Source organism: Pinus tabuliformis, chromosome 1_2 (genome assembly GCF_031772625.1).
Source record: "Pinus tabuliformis cultivar Carrire ecotype Pingquan chromosome 1_2, CPIR1, whole genome shotgun sequence".
In the NCBI taxonomy this organism is placed as follows: domain Eukaryota; kingdom Viridiplantae; phylum Streptophyta; class Pinopsida; order Pinales; family Pinaceae; genus Pinus; species Pinus tabuliformis.
In genome coordinates, this window is record NC_142298.1 from 428,742,688 (window position 1) to 428,769,030 (window position 26,343).

The window sequence follows — 26,343 nt, forward strand, 5'->3', positions numbered from 1 at the left end:
GTCTTCGCCATTTCTCCCTTGTACTTCTTGAGCTGATATGGATTTGTGGGCTCAACTACCATGCTATTGACATAGACTTTGAGAAAATGCTCATCTAGAAGGCATGACTCCCTTGCCTTCCAGATCACATAGTTGGATGCCCCATCCAACATATCATGATCTCTCAGTCCACTGGCTGCCATCTCTGCTAATCGAAAAGTCGAATAGTGTCCTCTCTCCTTTGCGTAGCATTGGATTGGCCTACGCACTCCGTTCTGGAGTGTGTAGATCTGCCCCTCTCCGCTATTGCTCAGCTAGTGAGAATTCAGACTCCTTGGCTGCAAGTCCTATGAGGAAGAATTCCCTCACCTATGTCTCTTTCTTCCATCTGACGTCTTTTTTCCCAGCAACTGCCTGCAAAAACTGCGTCCCACCAGAAATCCCTCTTCGCTAAATCTTTTGTTGCACTGCTCCCTCTGTTGCTGATAGATTTCGATCTAGAAATCATACCTCTCTGTCGACTCACTCAGAGAGAGATTTACCACAACAATCTAGCCCTCCTAACCTGAACTGCGCAAACCCTCTGGGGATTCGAATTGCTGCCTTTGCAGGAATTTCAAACTCCCTTCCTCCTTCAGCGCTGGGCTCTTTCGACACTGTTCTCTTGTTTCACCTACAGCTCTGATACCATGTAAAAATTTGGATGCCCAAATTTCTATTGCAACAACTGATTAAGTGTCTCCTACTTGTTAATTTCCGAATCAAGTTAGTTACTGTTTCCTACAGTAAATATAGAAACTAATACACTACAATCTACACCATTTAAATTATAAACGGAAGTAGGAAACTGAACAGGAAAGAAATACAACACGCATTACACCATTGTTTTTGGACAAATGTCCCCGAAAAAACCCAAGGTGGGAAAACCTATGCAACAACTCTGAGGGTTTTATTATTAAGCAGTAATAATTTCTGAATACAATCTATGGATGCCTTCCTGACAATCCAGTTACAGAGAATATCACTGACAGAGAGATCTGTGAGATTAACTCACACTATCACTAGAAATCCTGGTTGATCCAACCTTGAATGACCACCCTTGGTTGTCTCTGCGCTGCCTCTCTGCAGTCTCTGCGTCAGCGTAGCTTTCAACCCTCTGGGGACAGCGTTACTCCTCTAGCTGATCAATTCGCTGCCCAGGAACTTCGATTTCTACCTCCCGGTCTCATGCCCCGGCTCCCAACTTCTCCAATCGATTCCTTCAACAAATTTTGGACTTTTTGCTCGACTTCTGCATTGCCTCTGCGTGGCGATGCGTGGCTCTGTGTCAGCCCCTTTGGCTTTGCACTGCCACTACTGGATCTCCCTCTGCCTTCTCTGCTGAGTATTCTCTGACCGGGAAAGATTTCACTTAGGATACTATCCCTAACTCTCACTGCAAAAGCTCACTTCGAATTTCTCACCAGCAATTGCTCTGCTTTAGAAATTCGATCTTCTGAGCTCTCTCTGTATGTGTTCTCCAAGTGCCCATCAAGCCTTCTCTTATAATTCTCTCGTTGATCAATCAACGACCCAGATTAGATTCTAATCAATGGCTAGGATCATATTGACTTGATCTCCCCCTTCTTCTAGAGGTTTCGCCCACATTTTAGATTAATACCCCTTAATTATTTATTTCCTAAGTTTATACTTAGGGTCCCATTAAAAATAATTAATTATTTTAATAAAACTCTCTCCTGGTGGAATTTCCCAAAACGATTTCTGGGTATCTGAGAATACATGTGTGTAAGCCTCCTTGCAAAATTTGAGACTTAGAGCACATCAAATTCTACTAGAAATGAACAACCTCCATTGCCTATAATTTGTCTTCCATGGTACTCATCTCCTTAGCATGATCGATAACTAATTTTGCTTGATTAAGTTCCATGCTCTGAATTACTTGCACTTGATTCTTTATTACTTGTGTGTTTTCTGCTCTCATGATGGACTTCTGATTAGAATGATTAACTTCTATGACTTTAATCATTTGAGCTAACTCCTTGATAGGATGCTTATCACTTTCCTTTTCATCATCAAAATGATTAATTTGGTTACTAGTCCCTGCCTTTCCACTATCGAGGATTCTTCTTGCAATAGCACAAGTAGATTCATCATGAAAACTTTCACAAGGTCTGCAATACGACCATGATTGATCATTATTATTCTATAGTCATTCTCTTGAGACTTCTCCATACTAATTAGGCGATTCTTCATAGCAATGACTTGATTTCTATGCTCAACTTGCATACTTTTAATGATTTCTGTTAATTCTTTAACCTGATTAATTGTCTTTTCCTCAACTTCTCTCTCTGGAATCTTAGACTTCCAAGATGATTTTTTGTCCTTTTCTAAATCTTCAGCTAAGGTCTGAGTAGCTCTTACATTAGTAGGTTTCCTACCTTAACTCATAAGAAGTGTCAGCGTCAAATGCATCCATATAATGGGACAAAAGAGTCTTGTCTACAAGTTTATAATCCTGAGATAATCCTTTAATAGCATCATTAAATCTTTTATTGAATTCACGCACTGTCTCACTTTTATCCCTTTTTATATTGTAAATGGCACGAAGCAGATTTATTTGATCTATTTGATCCTCGTATATATTATTGAAGGTGATAACAATAGCTTGTAGAGAATCAAAGGAATTATCAAGAAAATCATGAAACCAATCCATAGCATCATCTTCCATAGAAAGGAGAAAGCGTTGCATCTTGATGTCTTCATGATTATAACCCCAATGTTATTAGAACCGAACCGGTGATTGAACTGAAAAATCTTGTGGACCGGGAACCGATAAAAAACTGGAAAAAAACTGGTTTACCAAAAACACATAAAATATTCATTTTAAAGAAAAACATGTATATTCATGTGCATCCATATGAATCCAAACCATTTATACATAAACATGAAAAAGTTCTCATTTACATAGCATGTAAGCGCACACATAACCAAAATAGCATCAATTGCAATGCATCTATGAACCGAAAATACATCAACAAATTGGCTCTAGATGGCCTCTAGCATTCGAAAAAAATCATGCTACAACAAATGCCTGCATATCATCAAAACCATTGCCTATATTGGGGTCTTTGTCATCAATATAACCATTTAGGCATTAAAATAAGATAGAAAAAACGTAGTATGTCATGTCAAGATTTTGTTTGAGTGATGGGTATATTTTTAGTAGAGTCACGATAGAGGAGTTCGACAACCAATGCCACTAACATCAAAGTACATAGAGGGCTTGGTGCTCTTTATTAAATACTAGTTCCATACCCTCGTACATGACAAAATCCAATGTAAACGTAGCAATCCCCGTAATCCTGAAATCTTGAAAAACTGTTAAGTCTGCTGGATTTTGAGAGAAATCTAAAATTCTACTTTCTCTGTATGAAATTCACTGAGGTTGGAACCATTCTCAAACATCCCGAGTCATTTCATGGTAATGTTAAAAATTTAAGTAAAAGGATGAAAATGTCATTTTTAATTTAAGAATTTAACATTTCCATTAATTGCATAGTAATACTAGGGCCATAGGATTGATTATTAGGCTGAGGGACATAGGTTTGAATATTAGGCTAGCTTAGGGGAGAGTAAGAAGTGGGCCAACCAACTAAAGAAAAAAAGGGAATTTTTTTCTGCACAGAACAGGTCTTGAACAGGCCAGTTCGGTGAAATAGGCCGGTTCGGTACCGAACCGACCGGTTCTGTTACATCATCAGCCAGTTTCGTTGCATAACTGGCTGATTCAGTACCAAACCAGCCTATTCCGGTTCAAAACAGTTTTGGGCCAAAAACAAGGACCGACCGATTCTGATAACATTGATTATAATGTGCAGAGATGCACCACTTATTCATACAAAGGCTAAACTTATTGATATGATCATTAGCAGTAATTGCATTGTTACCTTGAAACACAGGCAAATTATCAAAAGCCTTCTTTGGAAGGTCATGAGGATAACCTTGGATGTTAGTAAAACAACAAGGGGCGAACAAGTCATCCATGATGACTTACTCAAGGGCAAAAGGAGCCAATGGATGTCAGAGAGAGATCCTTGTTCAAGAAAAACAAAAAGTCTTCAAGATGGAAGCTTCTAGCAGAAATTCTGCAAAAAATGAAAGAAGTGGAGTCGCCACTTCAACATGAATCTAACTTTAAATTCCAAAGGAAAAAACCTGAAAAGTTAGTCAAGAACCAGGAAGAGAAAAAACTCTAACCCCGGGTTAGGGAAAAGCAAGTGGATATCAGGGAGGGCTTCATGTCTGAAAAAAATGAAGGCTTACTAGAATGTATTTTGTTTAACCCAGCGTTGAGAGCTCGGTTAGGTAAGCTACCAAGACTTCCTCTAGTATAAGCTTTTGTAAATGGAGGAATAAGTGGAGTTGCCACCCAAATAGGGACTAACCAAACTGTCCAGGTGCTAAAGGTGCAGATAGAAAGCAAAAGATGTTAGTGATGGTGGACAAGTTGACAAACTGATGAGAAGATTGATAAGATGTCGAAGCACTAGAAAATGTGTTGCTTGACAAATTAAATGAAAAGATGGAAAGATGGAGAAAATGTTGTTGAAGCGCCGAGAACAAGATGAACTTATCCCCGAGAACGACGCCATAAATGTTGTCGCTCAAATTGTATAGGCAGGGGGCGACAACTATCAAGTCGGGGGCTGTCACTCTGATCCTCGACCTCTTTGTTCTAACTGTCTCCCAACAACAGGCTGTGGGGGGTAGTCCCTATGAAATGTGAAGATGGAAAGGCCCATCGACAACTGACAAGTCTGGGAGACACAACTGAATGGCCTAGCAACTTGGTTCATTTAACAAGTTTAAGGATTAGATTAAATTATCTTGATAGACCAGTGCCTTAATGGAGTCAAATACTTGCTTTATATAAATTATTTACCAAGTAAACAGATGAACAGTTGTTGCCTGTTGGAATTTCTAAGCCTATCTGTTAGAAATCCTTCATGTACTTTTTGATTTATTTCTTCCTACTTGTTCTGTTAATTAACAAGTTATTTACCATGTAAATACTGAAAATAAATACAAGTACATGCTCAACACATACAGATCATCAACTGAAGGAAAAACAAGCACACAAGTGACACTGTTATTTTTGGACTAATGTCCCCTGAAAAACCCAATGCGGGAAAACCAATGCAGCTATTTAGAGGGTTTTATTATTATGCAATTTTTGAATACAACCTGGGTGCCAGAAATGGCTCACCCAACAGAGAATGCCCTCAGCAGTAGTACCTTTCAGTTGGAGACAAATATTCCGGCTAAAACACTAGATGAACGATCCCACAACAACAATGTAGCTTCTGCTGCTCTATGTCACTTTGATAGGGATTGCGTCACCCTATCCGCCTCTCAAGCTCTCAGTTTGTCCCACGAAATGCTCCCAGCGTTGCCTCTAGGCCCTGCGTAAGCCTCTCTGGCCCAGTGTTAGCCTCTCTGGGCTCTGCATCAGCTTCTGGAGCCTTTGTGTCAGCCCCGGATCCTTTGCGTCTCACACACTGGCCCTCTCTCGCTCTGCGCAGCTCCTGGCTGCCTCTGCGTGGCCTCTGGCTGGCTTTACGTCCCTCTCGCGACTCTGTGCTGATCCTCCTGGTACTAATTCTGCCTCTTTGCTATGTATTCACTGCCCCTCAGCTGCAACTCTGATCACTCACTCAATTTCTTCAGCAAACCCTGCCCCAGAAAATCAAATTCTTGATCAACTCGGTGTGTTCTCCAAGTGACCCTCAAGCCTCCTCTTATACTTTTCTCGTTGACAATTCAACGGTCGAGATTAAGTCCCTAATCAACGGCTAAGATTAGATCTGGCTTGATCCATGGCTTTTGGATCATTCTAACTCAGTTTTATATTAATTCACATTAATATTATATTTTCCCTAAGTTTAGACTTAGGGACTCCCTTAAAAATATTAATTATTTTAATATATCCCAAACTGGTTAGATTCTGCCCAAACCATTTATGGGTATTGGAGATCTCATGTGCTTTAGCCTCTCCACCAATTTTCATGGTTAGAGCACGTCAGATGCTACCACAAATCAACACTCCCTCTTAGCGAGGACTGTGCTCTAGTAATACTCCTCACTGAGCATCACCCTGATCATCCGGCATCGGTCCTTGTGCTGATGCTAGGCCTGCTGCCCAACATCCTCTACACTGCTGCATCATGTATTGCTACCCATGGCCCTACCACTGCCACTGCTGCATCTGTACAACAGCTCCCTCTGCATCCGTGCTGCTGCCCATGGCCCTGCCACTGCCACTGCTGCATCTGCACTGTAATCCCTCTCATCATGTTGCATCGTGCTACCCATAGCACTGCCACTGCTAACTGCTGCACTGCAACTTAGTTACTGAGAAGTAAGTAACTGATCTCCCAACTCTGACATCTCCGTCAGTTCTGCTACTCCTCTTCGGGGCTCCCGTAGCAAGGTATAATCCAAGAGGTTGGGTACCTCAAGGATCCTGCCCCTCATCACCTGTAGTCCGTTTGACTACAGCTCAATGTCTCCCCACTTCCTCTCACGAGGTGCATGAGCACTCATGGCACAGTCATCATCTGTCTCCACTTCTTTCTCTGCCCTTGCTAGCGCAGCCTTGGTCTTAGAAGCCTCTCCCTTGCTTTTCTTCCTTGGACACTGGCTCGCATAATGACCCAGTTCCCCACAATGGAAGCATTTGACCTTGGAGAGGTCTTTCTTTCGTTTCTCCTGCTTTCCCTCAGATGCTAGGGCAACATCCTCCTCTTCCTCCTTCTTGATTCTGACCCCCTTTCCACTGCTTCCTACCTTGGTTAGCCTTTTGATCTCTTCCTGACGAAGAGCCGCCCACAGTTCCTCCCAATCTGGAAGGGTCGATCTGCCTAGTATGCTCTGGACAAATACCTCCCAATCCTCTGAGACTGTGTTCAATGCGGTCCTCACCATTAATTCCTGATCCAACGTGGCCCTTATGGAAGTCAGCTGATCCCAGATCTCCTTCAATCGACCGAGGAAGATGTCGATTTGTTCTCCTTTCTGCATCTGATATGACCGCAACTGATTTTCTAGTAGCATCTTCCTCTGCACGGAAGTATGCTGATACAATTTCATCAGGGCCTCCCACATTGCATTTGCCGTGTCCTTTTCGACAATATGTGGTACTACATGGTCCTTGACCCCATCAAGGATGATGCTCTTGGCCCTCGCCATTGCCTCCTCGTACTTATTCTTCTCAGCCGAGTCAACTGGGTTCGCTATCGTTTTCAAGGCGAAGTCCTTGAGATGATTTTTGTCTAGAACTGACAAGATCTCGGCCTTCTAGACTACGAAGTTTGAGGCTCTGTCCAGATCTCTTACCCCGTTCACTGCCATCTCGCTACTCCTCTTTCGACTCTCGAGTGTCTCTACTTCCCTCCTGGAAGTTCTTGGTGTGACTCTCTTTGAGCCTCAGTTTTCCTCCTGGAAACCCCTCTGCCAATGTCGAGATGCCCCCACTCCGATTGTTAGTGCAGCTGCACCATTGATCCAGATTTCTTGGCTAGAAATCCTCGGTAGCAACTCCCTCCTCCTTGGTCTTCCCTGTTAGGTACTATTCTGACCACAGTACCCCACCAACTTCACTCCGCAACTTCTCCACAGTCTCCTATGCCCCAACAAATTGAAGGTTAGAGCCTCTAGACTTTGCACAATCCCGACACCAGCAAAATCCGCACCTCCTAGCCACATGCGTCAATCCTTCTTGACTGAGAAAGATGATCGAGCACTGCGTAGGTCAGGTCTGCTCCTTTTTGCCACTGCACTGATCCTTCTCCCGGCTCAAACTTGATGATGCAGGCACTGCGTCACCCCTTCCTTGCTGCTTTTCTGCTAGGAACAACTTCTGTCACTCGGGACAGTTGTTTCTGCTGCTGCTGCTCTGCTCGGCTAATGCCCTCAGTTCTCCTGTGATCTGCAACTACGCTCTAATACCATGTTGGAATTTCTAAGTCTATTTGTTAGAAATCCTTCATGTACTTCCTGATTTATTTCTTCCTACTTGTTCTGTTAATTAACAAGTTATTTACTGTTTAAATACTGAAAGTAAATACAAGTACATGCTCAACACATACAGATCATCAAGTGAAGGAAAAACAAGCACACAAGTGACACCGTTATTTTTTGACTAATGTCCCTGGAAAAACCTAGTGCGGGAAAACCGGTGCAACTATTCAAAGGGTTTTATGATTATGCACTATCAGAATCCAACCTAGGTGCCTGAAATGGCTCACCCAACAGAGAATGCCCTTGGCAATAGTACCTCTCAGTCGGAGATAGATATTCCGGCTAAAACACTGGATGAATGATCCCACAACAACAATGCAACTTTTGTTGCTCTGTGTCACTCTGATAGGGACTGTGTCACCCTATCCGCCTCTCCAGCTCTCAGTCTGTCCCACGAAATGCTTCCAGCACTGCCTCTAGGCCCTGCGCCAGCCTCTTTGGCCCAGCGCCAACCTCTTTGGGCTCCGCGTCAGCTTTTGGACCCTTTGTGTCAGCCTCTGGACCCTCTGCGTCTCACACATTGACCCTCTCTGGCTCTGCGCAGCTCCTGGCTGCCTCTGCGTGGCCTCTAGCTGGCTCTGTGTCCCTCTCCCGGCTCTGCGCTGATCCTCCTGGTACTAACTCTGCTTCTCTGCTATGTATTCACTGCCTCTCAGCTGCAACTCTGATCACTCACTCAATTTCCTCAGCAAACCCTGCCCCAGAAAATCGAATTCTTGATCAACTTGGTGTGTTCTCCAAGTGACCCTCAAGCCTCCTCTTATACTTTTCTCGTTGACAATTCAACGACTGAGATTAAGTCGCTAATCAACGACTAAGATTAGATCTAGCTTGATCCATGACTTTTGAACCTTTCTAACTCAGTTTTAAATTAATTCACATTAATATTGTATGTTCCCTAAGTTTAGGCTTAGGGACTCCATTAAAAATAGTAATTATTTTAATATCTCCCAAACTGGTTAGATTCTACCCAAACCATTTCTAGGTATTGGAGATCGCATGTGCTTTAGCCTCTCCACCAATTTTCGTGGCTAGAGCACATCCGATGCTACCCCAAATCCAATGTTTTAAAACTCCGACTCCGACATTGACTCGGCTGAGGGTCGACTCCGACTCCGACTTCAACTCGGTATCGACTCGGCCGGCTCGATTTCAATGACTCGGTTGTTGTAAAAAATACATTAAATATTTTTTTTTTTTTTATAAAAAACATAATTTTAAAGATTTTCATTCATGTTTCTATTAGAAGAAAGGGTCTTCTAATAGAGCCCTAGACGCAGATCTTAATGGAGACCTAGCCGCTGTAATAAGATGCCCTAGCCGCAGTCCTAAAGGGAGGAAGATCTAGCCTTACCCTACCCACAGTAAGGAAGAGATAAAGCCACAGATTTAAGGGTGCCCTAGCCACAGTCTAAGGAGGCCTATCTAGCAGCAAGGAAGAGGCCCTAATAGCAGTCTTAAAGGTGCTCTAATCTGCAATCCTGGAGGAGACTAAAACGCAGTCTAGAGAGACCTAATCCAAGGTCTTCCATACGCTGTCAAGAGGCTCCTATACGCTGGCAGAAAAGGCCTTATATGCAGGTTAGAATGATGCCCTAGCTGCCCTAGCTGCAGCCATTGTTTGGAGTCCCCACACTTAGCAATCAATAAAAAAAATTAAAAAAATCGCAGATTTTTTAGTGCCTGGGCCGCTGTACATAACCCGGCCGGGTTGATACGGACACGTCTAACAACTCAGCCAGCTTGGTATTAACCTGGCCGACCAAACCGGTTACTTGGCCGAATTGATTATTTTAGGCCTGGCTCGGACCAACTTGACCGAGTCGGTTCCGAGCCGGCCGTTTTTTAAAACAATGCCCAAATCAACATTGCCTTAGGATGCTTCACTATCCTAAATGAGATGCAACACCTAAAGTCTGAGGTGAAATGCAAGATCTTGGTTTATTTTAGATTATATGCCTAATTAGATGAATCCTTTCCCTTAGCTGTTTTGAGGCTGGTCTCTAGAGTAGGTTGTGAGAGAGAAACCGAGGGGAAACAAGCTATGGCTTGATTAATGATCCCTCCCCTTGAGTTCTAACCACCCAATGCCTCTGGCGTTGCAGAGACTATGGTTCTGACGATTGCAAGGTCACTGTGTTAACCACTAAACAAGGTCTAGACTTCGCAAGCTAGATGTGAGAGGTGGTCCTAAGAGTCTTTCAAGCAAGCTTATGCTTGGAGGTAAGTTAATTAAATGCAAATCTAGCCCTAAGATGCAAATGTAGGATGGAGATTACTTTTAGTAAGATTGCTAGATGTCTGAAGCACTTAGAGACAAATTGCAATGATGTAACGCAGGTTTCAAATCAATATATAATGACATTCTTCACTAAAAGAGGAGATGCTCAATGGAACAAGATAGAAGGCGCCCAAATGTTATCAAGATCAAGACAATTGCTCATGAAACAGCCTTAAACAAAATGCTTCTTTCAACAATCCCAATTAGATGCTGATAATCTTTTAACACAATTGCTTGAAAACCAAAATTACTCTTATCACAATATGATGATCAATTAGGTGCTTTAAAGAGTGAATCACAGTATTGCAAGGTTATGAACTTAGATGTGATGCTCACTTGCTAAATGCAATGTTGGTGCGAAAGTAAACTCACAAGGAATGTTTAGATTATAACAATGAAAAACAATATTCAATATCCAATTCCTTTAGCAATGATAATAACAAGTAAGGATTCCTTTAGAGATCAATGTCATAAAAATGCTAACAGTCCTTTAAGCAACACAATGTATCAATGCTTTTCAATGACAAGACAACCAATGACATGTAAGAATGCTTTGCACTTAGGAAAACTCTTAAATATTGCTCTATAAGATTATGATTATGACAAATTAGGAGCAAGAGCAGACTTATGACAGCAGTAAGCTAATCTTATGTGAATGATGTCAAATCAGTCCAAATATATCAGCTATCCTTTTGAGCACTTATTATCTTATTTAGAGCACATATACCGTGCCAATTATATGTGATTGCACACAGTGAGTTACATATGCATGTAATGGATGCAAGAATGCAATTAGATGAATGTAATAATGAAATGGGGCAGCAAAGGGACCAATGGTCACAACAGTAAGAGAAGCAACCCAAATCAACAAGAAACACAAAAAGATGCAAAGAATGAATGCCCAATAAGATAGGATGACTGTCAACTATTTTTATACCACTGTTATGTCTATGATCAGACCACAGTGCTTATAGCAGACCTTAATTTTAGTATGACAGTCCTCCCAAAAATTACAAGATATTCTAATCAATGCAAGCCCAACAATGCAAATGATTTACCAATGAAATGAGATGACAGTTGGTTAATTTCATGCCACTGCTAAGTGTTTATGTCATTGCTGTAGGTTACTTAGTGTGGCTGTAGGTGATATACCAGACCTTGAAACTCAGCTACAGTCTTCAAAATTTTCATGCTTATGCAATCAATACAACCACAAGGTCAATATTTATTGCCTTAGGTAAATGATTAATGAGTTTAGACTTGATTTATGTGTGCTTAGGCTATAGATATACCACTGTCAACAATGTATTTCAGAGGCTGCTAATGAAACAGTGATAGAGAGGAGAGTTGAGAGAGAAAACCACTAGGTCTTATGGCCTTGTTGGTGACTAGTGAGACTTTTCCAATGGACTTGTCCACCTGCAACCACAAAGTTAGCTCCAAAATCACCTTAAATCACCTGAAAAAGCAAATGTTAGTGCCCAGAAATCACTGCTACCTCAAGATGGGTCTGAATGAGGGCTAGAAGAGCTAGATCAGGGCTAGGAGATGGGAGCAATGGGGCTAGATAGGGCAGCGATGAGGGTTAGGGTTTAGGACAAGGTCACAGGTGAGAGGATGAAGGCCAAAAGGGTTACGACACTCAGAGATAGGCCTCTTAGAGGCGGCCTCAAGGGAAGAAGGGGCTGCCGCCAAGGGTTTGAGCCCTTAATAGGCCTGCTGCTCAAAGAAAAAGGCCCAAATAGGGCTGCTCTGTCTAGGAAAAGGCCAAATAAGGCTTATGCTAAGAAAAATAAGAAACATTTCTCAAATAAACCCTTCAAGTTGGCAATAAAACCAGCTCTGATACAACTGTAATGTTCTCTTTTTATATTTATTTAATTTCCCTAAAGTTATACTTTGATTTTTCTTCAAAAAAAGCACATAATGCTTCTTGCCAATAATTTGACAGATTTAAAACCAATAATTACAGGCTTTTAGGCAAATTCCACTGTAACCCCAACTATTTATTTCTTTATTACTAACAGGGCAATTACATCAAATTAATCTTAAAAAGGAACTTGACAAATAGATAAACTGGAGAAACCTTCTCTAGCTAGACTCCCGTGTCTGCAAATGTGCACTGCTTCAGCCTTCTAACTAACGTCCAAAATCTCGTCCTACCTCTCTAAGCACCAATGAGAAACTTAGTTGATTCCTCCAAATCACTAGCTAGGGTGTATCTTGCAACACCGAAACTAATCGCCACCAGCTAGGATGGATGTTTCACCACTGAAACTGGGATCTCCACAAGGGTCTCCCCTCACACCATAAACTACTAGAGCTTCTGATACAATTATCTAAATATGAATAACCAATCATACCTCGAATGAAATTTCATCTCTCTTTTTTATAATTTTTCTTCATCCAAATACCATGGGTTATCAAAATACCATGGATTCTCTCTTTATAATCTTTTTATTTTTTAATTTAATTATTCATTTCACTTATTGATGTTGTTTTTTCTCCAAGTGAAAATGAACAATTAAATCAATCTTGAAAAGGGACATTACAGTTGGTGAGATGAATGCTATCACTGTTGTCGGTTTTGTGATGTTCTAAGGACAGCTTGAAGGATTTGTAGTGCTACCCTCTGCATAGAAGAATTGGGCTTGAACTTGGGATATTTGATGATTTAGAAATTATTACAAAAATTCTTGTAATATTAGTATATTGGACCAGAAAACGTTTTGGGCTTGTTGTCATTGATTCACATTCTCTTTTTTCTGTGACAAATATTCCATTTCTTATGCTTGGCCATAAAATTATCATTTTCTCGAATTAATGTGAGATCATAAGGGTTTGGAGCATAGTAGTGTTCTCAAAGAGATGTTCCTGTTCCATCAATTTACATCCATCTTGCATGATTTTATTCTTATATGTCAACGGAATACTATAAGTGTAAAGGTTTGGGGCATAGTATTATTCCTAAAGAGACGTCCCCATTCCATAAATTTACATTACTTCCATTTTGCATGATTTGTTTCTTATATGTCAATGGAACACTGTAAGTGTAGAATTTCTATTCTCCAATATTCCTGTTATCTTGCACTATATATATGTATGCCACATGGGCATTCGGGATGCTAAATCCAACCTTCAGGTAATTTTTGTACTCAGGATGTTGGCTGATTTTGTTGACCTTTTACTTTAGGGATATGTTTATTCTTCTTTTATTTTTGTTTTCTTCCTTCAAGATAGGCGTCTGCAGGGAATCCTTTATGCACTTAAAATTTATATACTATTTGTTACCATACTCAGCTATCCATTGACTATTTGTAGCATTGTGGATATTGATACGATTCTTTGTTCTATTTCCTTTTTATTTTGTTAATGTGAAGGTGGGGTGGTTAATTAAGATTTGCATGGCACTAAATGAGATTGCAATGTCGTCTGTTATCTATTGCTTCGTTTGAAAGGTGTGCTTTGATTATTTATATAGTCATTTTGCTAGGCTTGTTAAACCCATGCTTATGTTATATTACTATATTAAATAATGCAGTATTTCAAATTCATCTTAGATTCTGGAGTGTTTTTTCTATTTAGAGTACCTGTCAGATTAATTTAATAATGAGCACAAGAAGGGATTTTTGTCATTTCCATTTTTCATCAACCCAATTGTGTAGACATTTATCTGAAAACAAGGTCAATTTGGATTGTACACAAATTAGTTTAGGTCTGCTACGTGTGATTTTGACATTGCTGACCATGTACTTGTATTTGAGTGCATTCCTATGATTGTATGACAAACAATAAGGCTTTCAAACTGAAAACAAATATTTGGGAACTCCTGCAGGTGGCTGCATATGCTGATGGCCATGTAAAGATCTATGAATCACTTGACACATTGGAGTTAAAGCGATGGCAGCTTCAGGTCAAGTATTTTCATTCGTTGTAACATAATGCATGGCATTCCTTCATGATTATAGTACTTTCCTGTTGGATCTATGTCATTGTTGAAGATAATTTCTTAGGCTGTTATGTTTGATCACCCTATACTTTTCAGTTGATCCTTGCTTTTGGCAAAAACTATAGGCACACTACCCACCTTATGTAGAAAATGTTTCATTGCCTTTTTCTTGAAGGAAAATTCCATGTCATATATTACATGGGAGAAGCAGTGGTACAATGTTAGTTATTGTGGATCATTCCCCTCATTACCCAGCTGGGAAGAGGAAGAATCTATGGTTAAACCCTTACATTAACAGATGTATATATAATCTTAAGAAAATGGAGCTTAGCTTATACTTCGGTTGTTAAGTCATCCATGAAAGGTTGAAAGTCTGCCTTGAACAAATCTCTGTCTACCATCAAACGAGATATATATACTGACAAAATGAAAGAGATAGCTGTAAGTCTAATAGCAAACTAGAATGTCAATGCCATCCGCTAAAAACATCACGGGTCTCCCGGGAAGCATTGTCATGGATCTACATTTAGAATTTCGTCTTAAGACAAGATTAAAAATTATAAAAGATAATATAACCATATGATTTATTAAATGGTGGCCATATTGCACATTAAATGGCAGGCATATTGTGCATTAGCTGACATCAATACTATAATTGTAGTATGCATAAAACAACAGGTGAACTTTTTGTTAAAAAAATGGTTTATTTAATTGAGGGTGGTACTACTTAATATTATGTTGTACTTATATTGCTTTTAATAGAGACTATTATTTTTAGTTGCAAAGACTTACATGTACAACATTGGCACTTAGCTTAGTGTTGTAGGAATAGCTTCTGCCCCCAACCCAAGTTTGGAGGCTGAAACCACACCTGTGTGGATTTGTGGCCAAAGGGCCCAGAGAACCGCAGCCCCAAAATTTGGAGGTTCTTGCTACTTTGGAATCATGATGGTTTTGTGCACAGTTCCACACATGGAACTGCGGTTTTGTGCACGGTTCTAGAGCACTTCATGTTTGGTTCTAGAGAAGCACACACTCTGCGTGGCTTGCTTTTCTTATCTTATCATATCTTTAACTTTGGGTTTGGTTGGGACCTAGTGTGTGTTGAGGTATGAAGGCAGAGTGAGGATGATGATGATCGTATTGAGATGCCACACCCATCCAGTGCCATGGTCCTGTTACTGATCAAATTAGTAGTGTTGTTAAGGACCTGGCAACCTGTTAGATCGGCACACATAGGGCAGGGATCCATTGTCACCTCAGCCCAAGCCCCTGCTATTTAGGCCCAACACCCCCCTACACAACCAAGGGAGGATTCTCCAAAATTCCAAATTATCCTCGATAATGTTGGTACAAGACCAATGCCTTAAGTGGAGTCAATTCATGTGGAGGTGTTTACTTTATATGTGTTGCCTAGCGGTAAAAATGTTACTGTAGTAGGTGAAATCTAAAGAATAGATTATAGATATTTGTAGCCAAAATTCACTAAACATATATCATGCAACCTATGGATTTTTATCTACACTATAAATCCTTATCAGAAATGATGTTATCTTTCAATTTGGGTGACTGGTTAAGAAGATATGATTTAAAAGAACTTGTTATTCAGTGTGATAGACTGTAAAGTCTGTGTAAAACGCAGGAACAACAATATGATTTAACTGTTATAGCCACCCTACAGTTGTCCAAACACTGCTAGAGAGTTAGTCTAGGGGGTGGAAAACTTAGAGTTAATATAAAGGTTTTGAGGCCTCCCCTCTACCCAAATTTGACTGAAAACTCAATTTCCAGTAGGTTACAAATTAGATTTAAGATTTTGGGTGAAAGATGTGTTTAAGCACCCAGAAATTTCCAGATTTAAAATATGCAATTATTTATGGCTGAAAATTGTTAAAATTGGCAACTAGGGCCAAACTCCATGTGGGTCTTCTTATTCATGGAAGCTGATATTTTTTTTGGATTCCTCTCGTCGAGAGGTGTAGGATTGATTTAAAGATCATCCGATTCCGACAAGTATTCATGGAGATATGAATTTATTTGTGTTATGTGACAATTCGTCAAGGTCGGCCAGCAACCAAATTACCCCCACTTGTCCTCCACGTTTTAGTATAAATAGAGGTGCCTTGCAAGTCATTTTAGACTCACCTCTTGTGATCTCTTCTCTCCACTGTTTTGGGTTTTAGTGGAAGGGGAAGTCCCCAAGAGGATACACTGTCCTAAGAAGAGATCTGCCATGCCCTAAACCACAATTCTGAAAGGGACTAGGACGCAGTCAAACGAGGGACTAGAACACAGTAAAACAAGGACTTAAGTAGAAGCCCAAACGCTGTCCTAAATGAGGGATGCCCTAACTGCTGTTCTAATTGAGATTGAGGCATAGTCAATAAAGCATGCCCTTGACCATAATGCAGTCATGAAGGATAGATCCTATCGCTGTCATGGAGAGATCCTAATGCTGTCACCTTAACGCTGTCATGGAGAGATCCTAATGCTGTCACCTTAATGCTGTCATGGAGAGATCCTAACGCTGTCACCTTAACGCTGTCATGGAGGATCTATCCTTAACCCTAGCCACAGTCCTAAAGGGTGAGCTAAGACGCAGAGGGAGAGGCCTTAACCAGCAGCGTGTGCAGGCCTGGCCTTAACCAGCAGTGTGTGAAGGCCTAAACTGCAGTTCTAAAGAGCCCTCATTGCTGTTCAAAAGGTGACCCATATACACAGTCAAGAGACTCCTATATGCTGGCAGAAAAATCACTGTTTGTAAAGCTCTTATACGCAGCAAGCAGAAGGAGCCTTTAGGTAAGGAAAAGGGTCTCTATTCTAAGACCAAGGGTAGTGGAACTTCCAGCGTGGAAGATGACTACCATTGTTTAGAAGCAGTCATGGAGGAAGACTTATTACACAGCCCTTATCTGCAGCTAAGAGAGGCTCATTAGTAGTCTTATATTGCTGTTCAAAGAGATCCTTACTGCTATCCTAAGGTGACCTAAACTGCTGTCTATTAGCAGCTCAAAGAGACCTTGTTGCAGTACCCTTAATTGCTGTCATGATGCCACATTGCTGTAGATGACAGCGTGGCCTAATTAAGGACTGTCTGGGCATATTGGTGATGATCTGTGAGCTTGATTTGAAGGGTTGCTTAATCTACAGCTACAGCTAGCTGCTTTGCTAGGCTGCAAGCCATAGCAAGCAGCTAAGGCTGTCCCATGACAGTATTGCAGTATGCAGCATATAGGTGACAGTGATGATGGGTCCAGCATGGTGCAGCACAGTGATGATGGGTGCAGCATGGTGCAATATAGTGGATTAGTGCAGCATGATGAGATGCAGCATAGTGGATTAGTGCAGAGTGATGAGAACAGCTCTGTGATGGGTGCAGCACAGTGATGATAGGTGCAGCATAGTGATGGGATCAACGCAGTGATGAGAACAACTCAGTGATGGGTGAACCACTGTGATGGGTGCAGCATGGTGATGGAATCACCTTGGAGAATCAGTTGAAGCAGTATGCCTTCACCTGAGTTCGGATCAGCTACCAAATGTGTTATCTTTTTCGTGAAGATCTCTGCTCTTATTTTGACAAGTCAAAATGTTGACTTCTAATGTATATGTACTATCTCTCTCTCTCTTTGCTAAACTATTGAAGAACATAAAAGAATTGATCAAGGGTTTCCCCACATTGGGGTTTGTCCCTGGCTGACGCCACATCTTGTGTCCTCTTGTCTTGGCTTGTCTTCTGCGATTTATGTTTATGTTCTATCTACATTTTACTATCATGCTAAATGTGATTGCTAATCTGGAATTGATATTGAGATAATATGGAAAATTGAAGTAAAGTTGCTTTCAGCATAGAACATACCTAAAATTAACATGGAATCGGAGTTGAGGTGAAGACAAAGCTCAAGCAAGAGTGAAAGAGCAATCATCGAAGATAGTTGGACAAGGTCAAAAGGCTCAATGGGTTCCTCATCCCTCGTCAAATTCACCAAGGATGAAGTCGAAGCAAAGAAGATTATCAAAGTGGCGCAACAGAAGCATTTGGTGGCCTACCTACGGGTCACTTCAATGGGAAGTCTGGATCTAAGAATGGAAGGAATGGCAGATGCCTTGCTTGCAATAAGTTTGGCCATTATGCGAGGAAGTGTTCAAATAGGAGGGACACATCACTTGATGATGATAACAATCATTCGAGGGGCATCTTCAATGATCAAAGGAATGACAAGTACAATGGCAAAGGAATAAAAGGAATGCAGGTCATCAAGGAAATGGCCGACTCTTCAAGGAAAGCAAGGAACTCTAGGTATGAAGAATCAAATGTTGTTTTTGAGTATTATCTTATGTCGGCCCTCTCCACTGGACTTGTTGGGAAAATTGATAGTGGTGCCTCAAGGCACTTCACTGGATTCAAGGAAGCTCTCTCTAATTTGATAGAGAAGGAAACAATCATGGAGATTATTCTTGGAGACAATGCCACCTATCCCGGAAAGGGTGCAGGGAATGTTTCTCTTCAAATGGATCAAGGTAACTCACGAGGAACCTGGTGTCCATTTCGGAAATGGAAGTCAAAAGTTTTAAGGTGGCATTCATCAATGGAAAGGTACGTGTTTGAAAAAGGAATTTTTCAAGATACTCTTGAGTTCAGGGTTGGCAATTTGTATCTAGTTGTAGGAAGTCCATTGGGGACCATGTCGGTTGACACATCTCTTCTATAGCACCGGAGGTCTACCCATCTTCATTATGGGGCCCTACCCGATGTGAGACAGATGGTGATAGGGATGCCTGAATTCAAGAAGAGCATGAAGGTACATGCCCGAGATGTACCAAATGAATTCTTAGAAGGGGACCATTCCCCTCATGTAAAAGCAAGACCATAGATTTGGAACAACCCGAGGGGTTTGAGATTCATGATCAGGAATCACATGTATGCAGGTTGAAGAAAGCTCTCTATGATTTTAGAGCTATGTAATGACCTATCTATAAATATAGAGAACGCAAGAATAATAGCAGGCATACGACGCATGCATATGATAGCTACATATGCATGTGTCGCATACACTGCACTAGAATTTATATACTAAATTAACTATAAGTACTAAATACCATGACACTTCTTCGAATATAGGCCCTACTCATCCATCAACACCCATATTGCTTAATGTATGGGTAAATATTAAAAGAGGACTATATAAATTATATATTCCAGATTATTAATAAAAATTATATTAATAAATTAGTAAAATAATTAAAGATATATATACAAAATTAATTAAAAAGGGGTACTAAGTATAAAGTTATAATGTTTATATTAAAAGGAGTATTTTAATAAAACATAATGTGATTTATTAAAACATAAAACAAATACATATATGACCTTTAAAAGAGATAAGGGAGATGATATGTGACATGGGAGCGTGTCACCAGCAAACTAAGCGTTGGGCTGCTGATGGAAGAGTGGCCACCGCCAAGAAACCGGATAAAAACCACGGAACAAAGATTTAGAAGGGGGATGGAGGGAAGAAAATCTGAAGGAGGAGGAACATCATCTACGGAAATCATCCACAGGAAGAGCCTGAGTTGTTCTGAGGTTTTGGGCACGGGGGAACAGTCGGCTTCTACTAAGAAGCTTATTGGATTGAGCAGCTAGGTTCTGCTCAGTTTGGCTGGGTGGATTCGGTCTTTTGGTAACCGAAGCAGGGAGTTGGAGTCATCATCAACTGCAAGGGCACAGGTAGGTACCCTCAACAGTTCTGTTAGATAATCTGTTAAATAAATTTTGTAAGAGTTCAGGAACATAATTACAGGTTCAACATAAAATCTCCTTTACTGTTTTTACACCTGTTTTCACGGTCTTGACAAGCTAATACCTCGAGCTTAGTATGAGAGGATTGACAACTATCTGACGAAGCTGAGATTCACTAGGAGTGAAGCCGATCGAAACCATTTCTTTAAGGTTGTGGATGATTGACCTCTTATACTGGTACCTTATGTGGACGATCTCTTCCTGGCAGGTACAAACCCTCTCATTTACAAAAGTAAGAGGGAGTTGGATTCCAGATTTGGAAGACTACCTTGATGAAGCCTAACTTTAAGAAGTTATGCAGTAGTGATGCCGGACCTGATTTGGGAAATGACTCTAAGTTTCATAAACTCATATTAGCATTGATGTTCTTGGTGAACTCCTGTCTGGATAAATGTTTTGCATTTAGCATGTTGAGCTAATATATGGTTGAGCCTCACTGGATTAGTGCCAAGAATCATTTGAGATATCTTTAGGGCACAATCTCTCATGGATTGAGATACACTGCTGGAAATGTGAAGCTGCATGATTATTCTGATGTTGATTAGGCAGGCAGTGTAGAGGATTGCAAGAGCACTTCTGGGTGCTGGTTCTCTTTGGGTTCTGTTGACCACTACGTGTCAAAGACCCATAGCAGTACACCCCTTTTTCACAAAAGGGATAGCGCCTGATCAATGTGTCCTTGTCGTCCAACTATCATCATCAGCGTGATTGTCATGTTATAATATAAACCCATTTTGCATGGATATGATGTAAATAATCTCAACATATCTATGTCATGTATGTAATTGCTTAGGTAAACCTATTTTTCTGGTGACGATCTACATTCCGGGAGGTTTTTTGTCTCACCGATCCATTCTCAGATGGTTGACAGAGTTTTCCTTCAGCCTCACTCCAAAGCCGTAATGAATTTTGTCACTAGGATTTTAGGCGAGTCTTACTGTTATAGATCCAGTCTATGTAAAAGTGATTTAGGAATAATACTAACTATTTGGTTAGGTTATTTTATTACAAATTGCTTAGTCTGTTGGATTATATTTGTGTCGCAGAAATGGGTAGTCTGTGAGGGTTTATTTCAGATGGGTTTTCCCCCTTGTGATGTAAAAGATATGAAAATAATGATGTAAAGTGCCTTGAGAGTTGGAAAAATAATTTATCCCCTCATAGGTTAATTAATTAAATTTTTTGGCCAAAAATTAATTAAAATCCTAAGCCAGAAATTTAATTAATTTTAGGTCCCAGGTAAATTTAAATTTTCCAAAGGCAAAATTCGCGGGTCTTTAAAATTCAAATTTTAAAAGGTCCCAGGGCTAAGGTAAATTAATTATTTTGCTAAATTTTAAGCCTTTGGTCCTTAGGGTGTAAGTCAAAGTCAAATTTTTGAGGAAATTAACTCAAATTTTTTATTTTGAGTTAATTAAAATGCATGTAATTGAAAAATTCGAATTTTCTCAAGAATTTAATATTTCGACGGATGAAATTAAAAGAAATTTTAATTCTCATCGACGGTCGAGTTTGCTTTGACAAGGATCACTCGAACTAGCCGTTGGTAGATTTATCTTTAAATAGGAGGTCATTTGCCAGTTGAGTGGATCCCATCTTTGAGTCGTGTGCTAAGTGAAAGCTCTCTTGTAATCTTTTTATGAGCAATAAAGAAAGACTTTGGGGTTAATTTTTGCTGGTGTTACTCTTCGTGTAAATACTGTAAGATGTGTCGGATTTCTTTTGAGCCTTTGATGATAGCTTTCTGAAGAGTGTTTTGAGTACAGGTATCTTGCTTAGTCGCTGGGGTTTGAATGGTAATTTAAGTTTTGAATATAATAGCAGGTATCTCTATTAAATTTGAATTTTATTATCGTTTTCTCGCCCTATGTTGATGGTTGAATTGAGTTGTGCAAGAAATTCTTGATTTTTTAGATCATCGTGCGTTCGGGTAAGTTTTCAGTTGGACTAGTCAACTCCCGACTCGTATTTTCTGAAGAGCCTAGCTTGATTTGGTCTCGGGCTTATCATAAGATTTTTATTGGTAATGCATGAAGGGTTTTGGGCAAAGCACCTCTGTTTAAATTAAAATTTTCAAATTTTTTCTGTGCTAAATTGATAGATCTGGCTTTTAAGAGCCTTAGATTATCAGATCTGGGAGCGGAGTTGGACTCACACTCACCAGATCTGGTAGATATGTTGTTCCAATTTATAGATCTGTAAATTTTTTAATTTTTCTGACTTGGGTTTCTGGGGTTTCATTTATTTTTGTATATCCAGGTTTTGGGTGTTTGTGTTTTCAGGTACAGGTTGTAGATCTGAAGGTGAAGTTTGATTTTGAAGCCAGATCTAGGCCCTGGAGGGTAAGATCTGGCCTCAAAACCAGCTTTTGCAGGGGCATTATTTTTGCAGTCCAAGGGTTTTCAAATATTTTAAATCTGGAAATAATCTTACGAGGGTTTCATTGATAAATCTGAAGTACAAGTGTGAAATTCGTTTTTTTCTGGGTTGTCTGGAGTTTGGGCTGCCTTCCTGAGACTCTCGAAATCATTTTGCAGGGATACTGTCTAGATTTGTTGCAGTCTAAGGGTTTAAATTTTTTTATTTTAAATCTGGAAAAATTCTAATAGGGGTTTTACATCTGAAGGGTTTCACATTTTTTCTAAAAAAATTCTTAAGATCTGGAAAGAAAATTTCAAACAGAATTTTTTTTGGGAAATTTCTGGGTATTTTTGTTGCTGCCTGGGGTTTTAGTTTCACAATCTTGTTGAGGAAATTTCAAGTATTTGTAGGAGAAGGTGCAGCTACAGATCCGCAGGCTATTTCCTCCTCGTTCTGTCCTCCTTTCATCGTTACCTAAACTCTCACACGTCCATTTAACTGGGCATTACCATCCTCTGCTACTGCGTCCTCATTCCTGTCCGTTGCTCCTCATTCTAGCTCCCCTCAGCTCCATTTAACTTTCGAAATCCATCCTTGCTCATCGCCTGCATGCATTTTTTTTAGCTGCTCCGTCCATTTATTTCCGTGTCCTCCAACCCTCGTTGCTCTTCCCGCAGTCCCTTCATCCACTGCCTATCTGCTCAGCCCGCCTCTCCTATTCATAACTCCATCCATCCCTGCTAACCCTATCCTCCCGCGTGCTCCTGCTGTCCATTTCCATTTACGCATTCCTTTCATTCCCGGTCAAGCTACCTCCCCTCATTGTAGTTCATCCCTGTCCACGTCTTTTCCCATCATTGCCACTACTGCACTCCATTGTCTAGCCTGCGTATTATCGTTCTCCTCTCTGCCATCATGAGCTCCTGCACCAACAGTAAACGCAAACATACGATATCTTTTTTTTGTTTATATGTTCGTGCGTTGGGTTAGATAGGTAAGTTTTAAGTTTGCCATATTTATGATTTAGATTAGGTTTGATATTATTTTTTTTCCATTTTTTATTTGTTTGGAATCTAAAACAAAAATATTCAAAAGTTCAATTTTGGTTTCTTTTGATTTTTCATTATTTTGAACTTGGTTTTTTATTTATTTTATTTTATTAAAATCTAAAAAATAAATTAAAATCTCAAAAATTAAAAAAAATATAAACATAAAAAAACCCTAAAAAAATAAAAATTAAGAAATAAGGAAGGGGTTTCATTTTTATATTTTGTGTGACTAGAAATCAAAAAGTAAAGTTTTAATGTTAAAAGGTTTTTAAAATTTTTTATGTTGCCTCTGGCCCATTAAAAAATTTAAAAATTATTGAATCTTTTTTGATCTATTTTGGTCACATTAATTTGGGCTTAGCATACAAAAACAAATTTTCCTAAAGATTAATTAAATCATCAATTTAAAATTCCTTTTGGTGCTAAGGACAAAAATCTAAAGACAATTGTTGTGGTATTAAGCATTTTTTATTTCTCTATAGTTAAACACGTTTAAATTTTTTGCATCTAAAGATTAACTATAGGAAAGTGGTAAATTTTCCTAGATTTGGGTCGCTAAGCATAAATCTTTTAATTCTAGGATCAAAATTGGTTAGCATTTAAATTTCATGGTTGTTTAAAGTATTTGGATCTCTAGAAATTTAATTGCTAGAACATTGTGCATCTGTTGAATATCTTGCATCTATTAAAATCTATCGTCATTGCTTGAATTATTTAATGCTCGTTACATGTTAGACATTTTGCAAATATTTTCAAGCGATTGTTAAAGAATTTTGTCATGGAATTATAATAGATTTCATATCTCTGTTTCCTAAGCTGAATATTTGTGAACATCTATATTAAATTGCAAAGAAGTTTTTGTTCTCTTTGAGCTATAATTGTATCAGAAAGATTTGAAATAAGCCTGTGGTTTAATTGTAATATCTTCAGAAGTTTATTTTTAAGTCTTCATCCGTAAAGGGAACATTTCATTTGGGTAATTGAGAGCTTTTGCGACGCAAGTGTTTTCCCATCCTCGAGTCTAATTTCATCCTAGCATCTAGTGCAATCCCATAGAAGTTAACTTTGCATAGATAAAATTTACTTCCAAGAATAAGCTTGGTCGATAAACAGATAGATATCCTTCCGTCTTTTCTTGAGAAGGTTGTTTTAATAGTACTTAAAATGGTGATCTTACAGTCATTAGGGCCATAGCTCTCTGCAGCGCCGGAGGCACCGGGTATGTTAGAAGTTCAGGAGAGGTATCGTTAATCACACCTTAGTGTGCTTCTCCTTATCTTCTCTCTGCCAATTACTACGAAACTAGGCTCGACACAGAAAGGGTTGAAGGATCCACAATTTAAGTAGGCATTTAACTAAAATTAATCGAGATTCCTGCATCTCACATTAAGTTTTAGGACCTGCATTTCATATAATATAGTCATTCATCTAAGCAATAGTTGCTAATCGATTATTTGGTCTTCATTTCCCTAGCAAGATCGTTGACTCTGTAAGGCACTGGTATTGATTGTTTAAAATCTAATCAAATCCTAAGTCTTGCTAAATCTTAATCAAGTACTTGATCGCCTCGTTGTGTCTCCTGAACTGGTTGGTTCCCAACTAGTTCTTCTTCATTCCATTTTTCCATAGGGTCTACCCCCGTTAGCCTGCTGTAGGGAGACAACTTAAACGAAGAGACTGGGGATCAAGGTGACAACCCCCAATCTGAGCGTTGTCGCGGTGCCTAGACATTCTGTGCAACAACATTTTTTGACGTCATTGCCAGAGACCGATTTATTGGGCCTTGGCTCTACGACATTCATCTTTCATCTTTCTATCATTCATTTTAGCTGGCAACGCCAACATTTTTTGGTGCTATTGCTGGGGATAGAGTTTTTTCTGTCCTTGGTTTCTTCGACATTCATCTCATTTCTTTCTTCTCATCCTTTCGTCTCTTGCCAGGATAAGTTCCTTATCCTTGGTTCCTTGATTTCGGGTTATTTCGAGTTAGACTTTTGTCCGGGTGGCGACTCCACTTCCTCTATCTTCTGCAAGCGTGTATATTAGAAGACATCCAAGTAGTTTGGTTAATCCTGCTCCTGATCCTGAAAGGGCTCCCATAGTACGATTACACAAACTCTCTTCTCGTACCCTTCTTGTTAATCTCGTACAAGAAGCCCTCTCTGATATCCGTTTGCTTTTTACTAACCTGGTCAAGCACGACATCATGGACATATTCGCCCCTTGTAACTTTGCTAACATTCAAGGTTATCCCAATGATATTCCAAAACATGGGATGGATAAATTGCCTCTCTTTCAGGGCAATAATGCAGTTAGTGCTAACTCTCATCTAAAATATTTTAGTTCATGGCTAGGTAAGTATGCGAGGGCTACTGATTTTAATCATGAAGATGTAAAAATGACCCTTTTTGTTCTTACCTTGGAGGGGGATGCTTTAGATTGGTTTACGGAAAAGCCTCGTAATTCATTTGATTCTTTGCAATCGATTGTTAATGCCTTTAAGGAAAAGTATGGAGATAAGAGAGAAGGAAGGCATCTCGTAAAAGCTATCAGTATCATTAAAAAGAGAGAAAATGAGACCGCAGAAGAATTTAACAAGAGGTTCAATGATATTATTAAGGAATTACCTCAAGATTATAAACCTACTGATAAATCTCTTCGGGACTTCTATATTGATGCCTTTAGCCTTGAGCCCTCTTATGAGTTAAGATGTGCTAAACTTCCTGATTATAGGGATTGTCAAGCTTTAGCGGTAGAGCTTGAAAAAGATAAGGCAGCATCTAGGAAGTCTGAAATCCCAGGTTTTGATAGGGCTTCAACAAAATTGAAAGAACCTAAAGGGAAA

General features: G+C 39.7%; 1 protein-coding gene across 2 annotated transcripts in view; it reads left to right on the top strand.

The window, feature by feature from the left end:
- The window catches only part of SEH1H (Transducin/WD40 repeat-like superfamily protein), a 346,770-nt gene that overhangs the window by 211,488 nt on the left and 108,939 nt on the right, over window positions 1–26,343 (top strand). For both annotated transcript variants that reach the window (XM_089395337.1, XM_089395336.1), the window contains exon 4: window positions 14,175–14,252. In XM_089395337.1, the coding sequence (XP_089251463.1) occupies window positions 14,175–14,252 (78 nt within the window). The remainder of the gene's footprint in view (window positions 1–14,174; window positions 14,253–26,343) is intronic.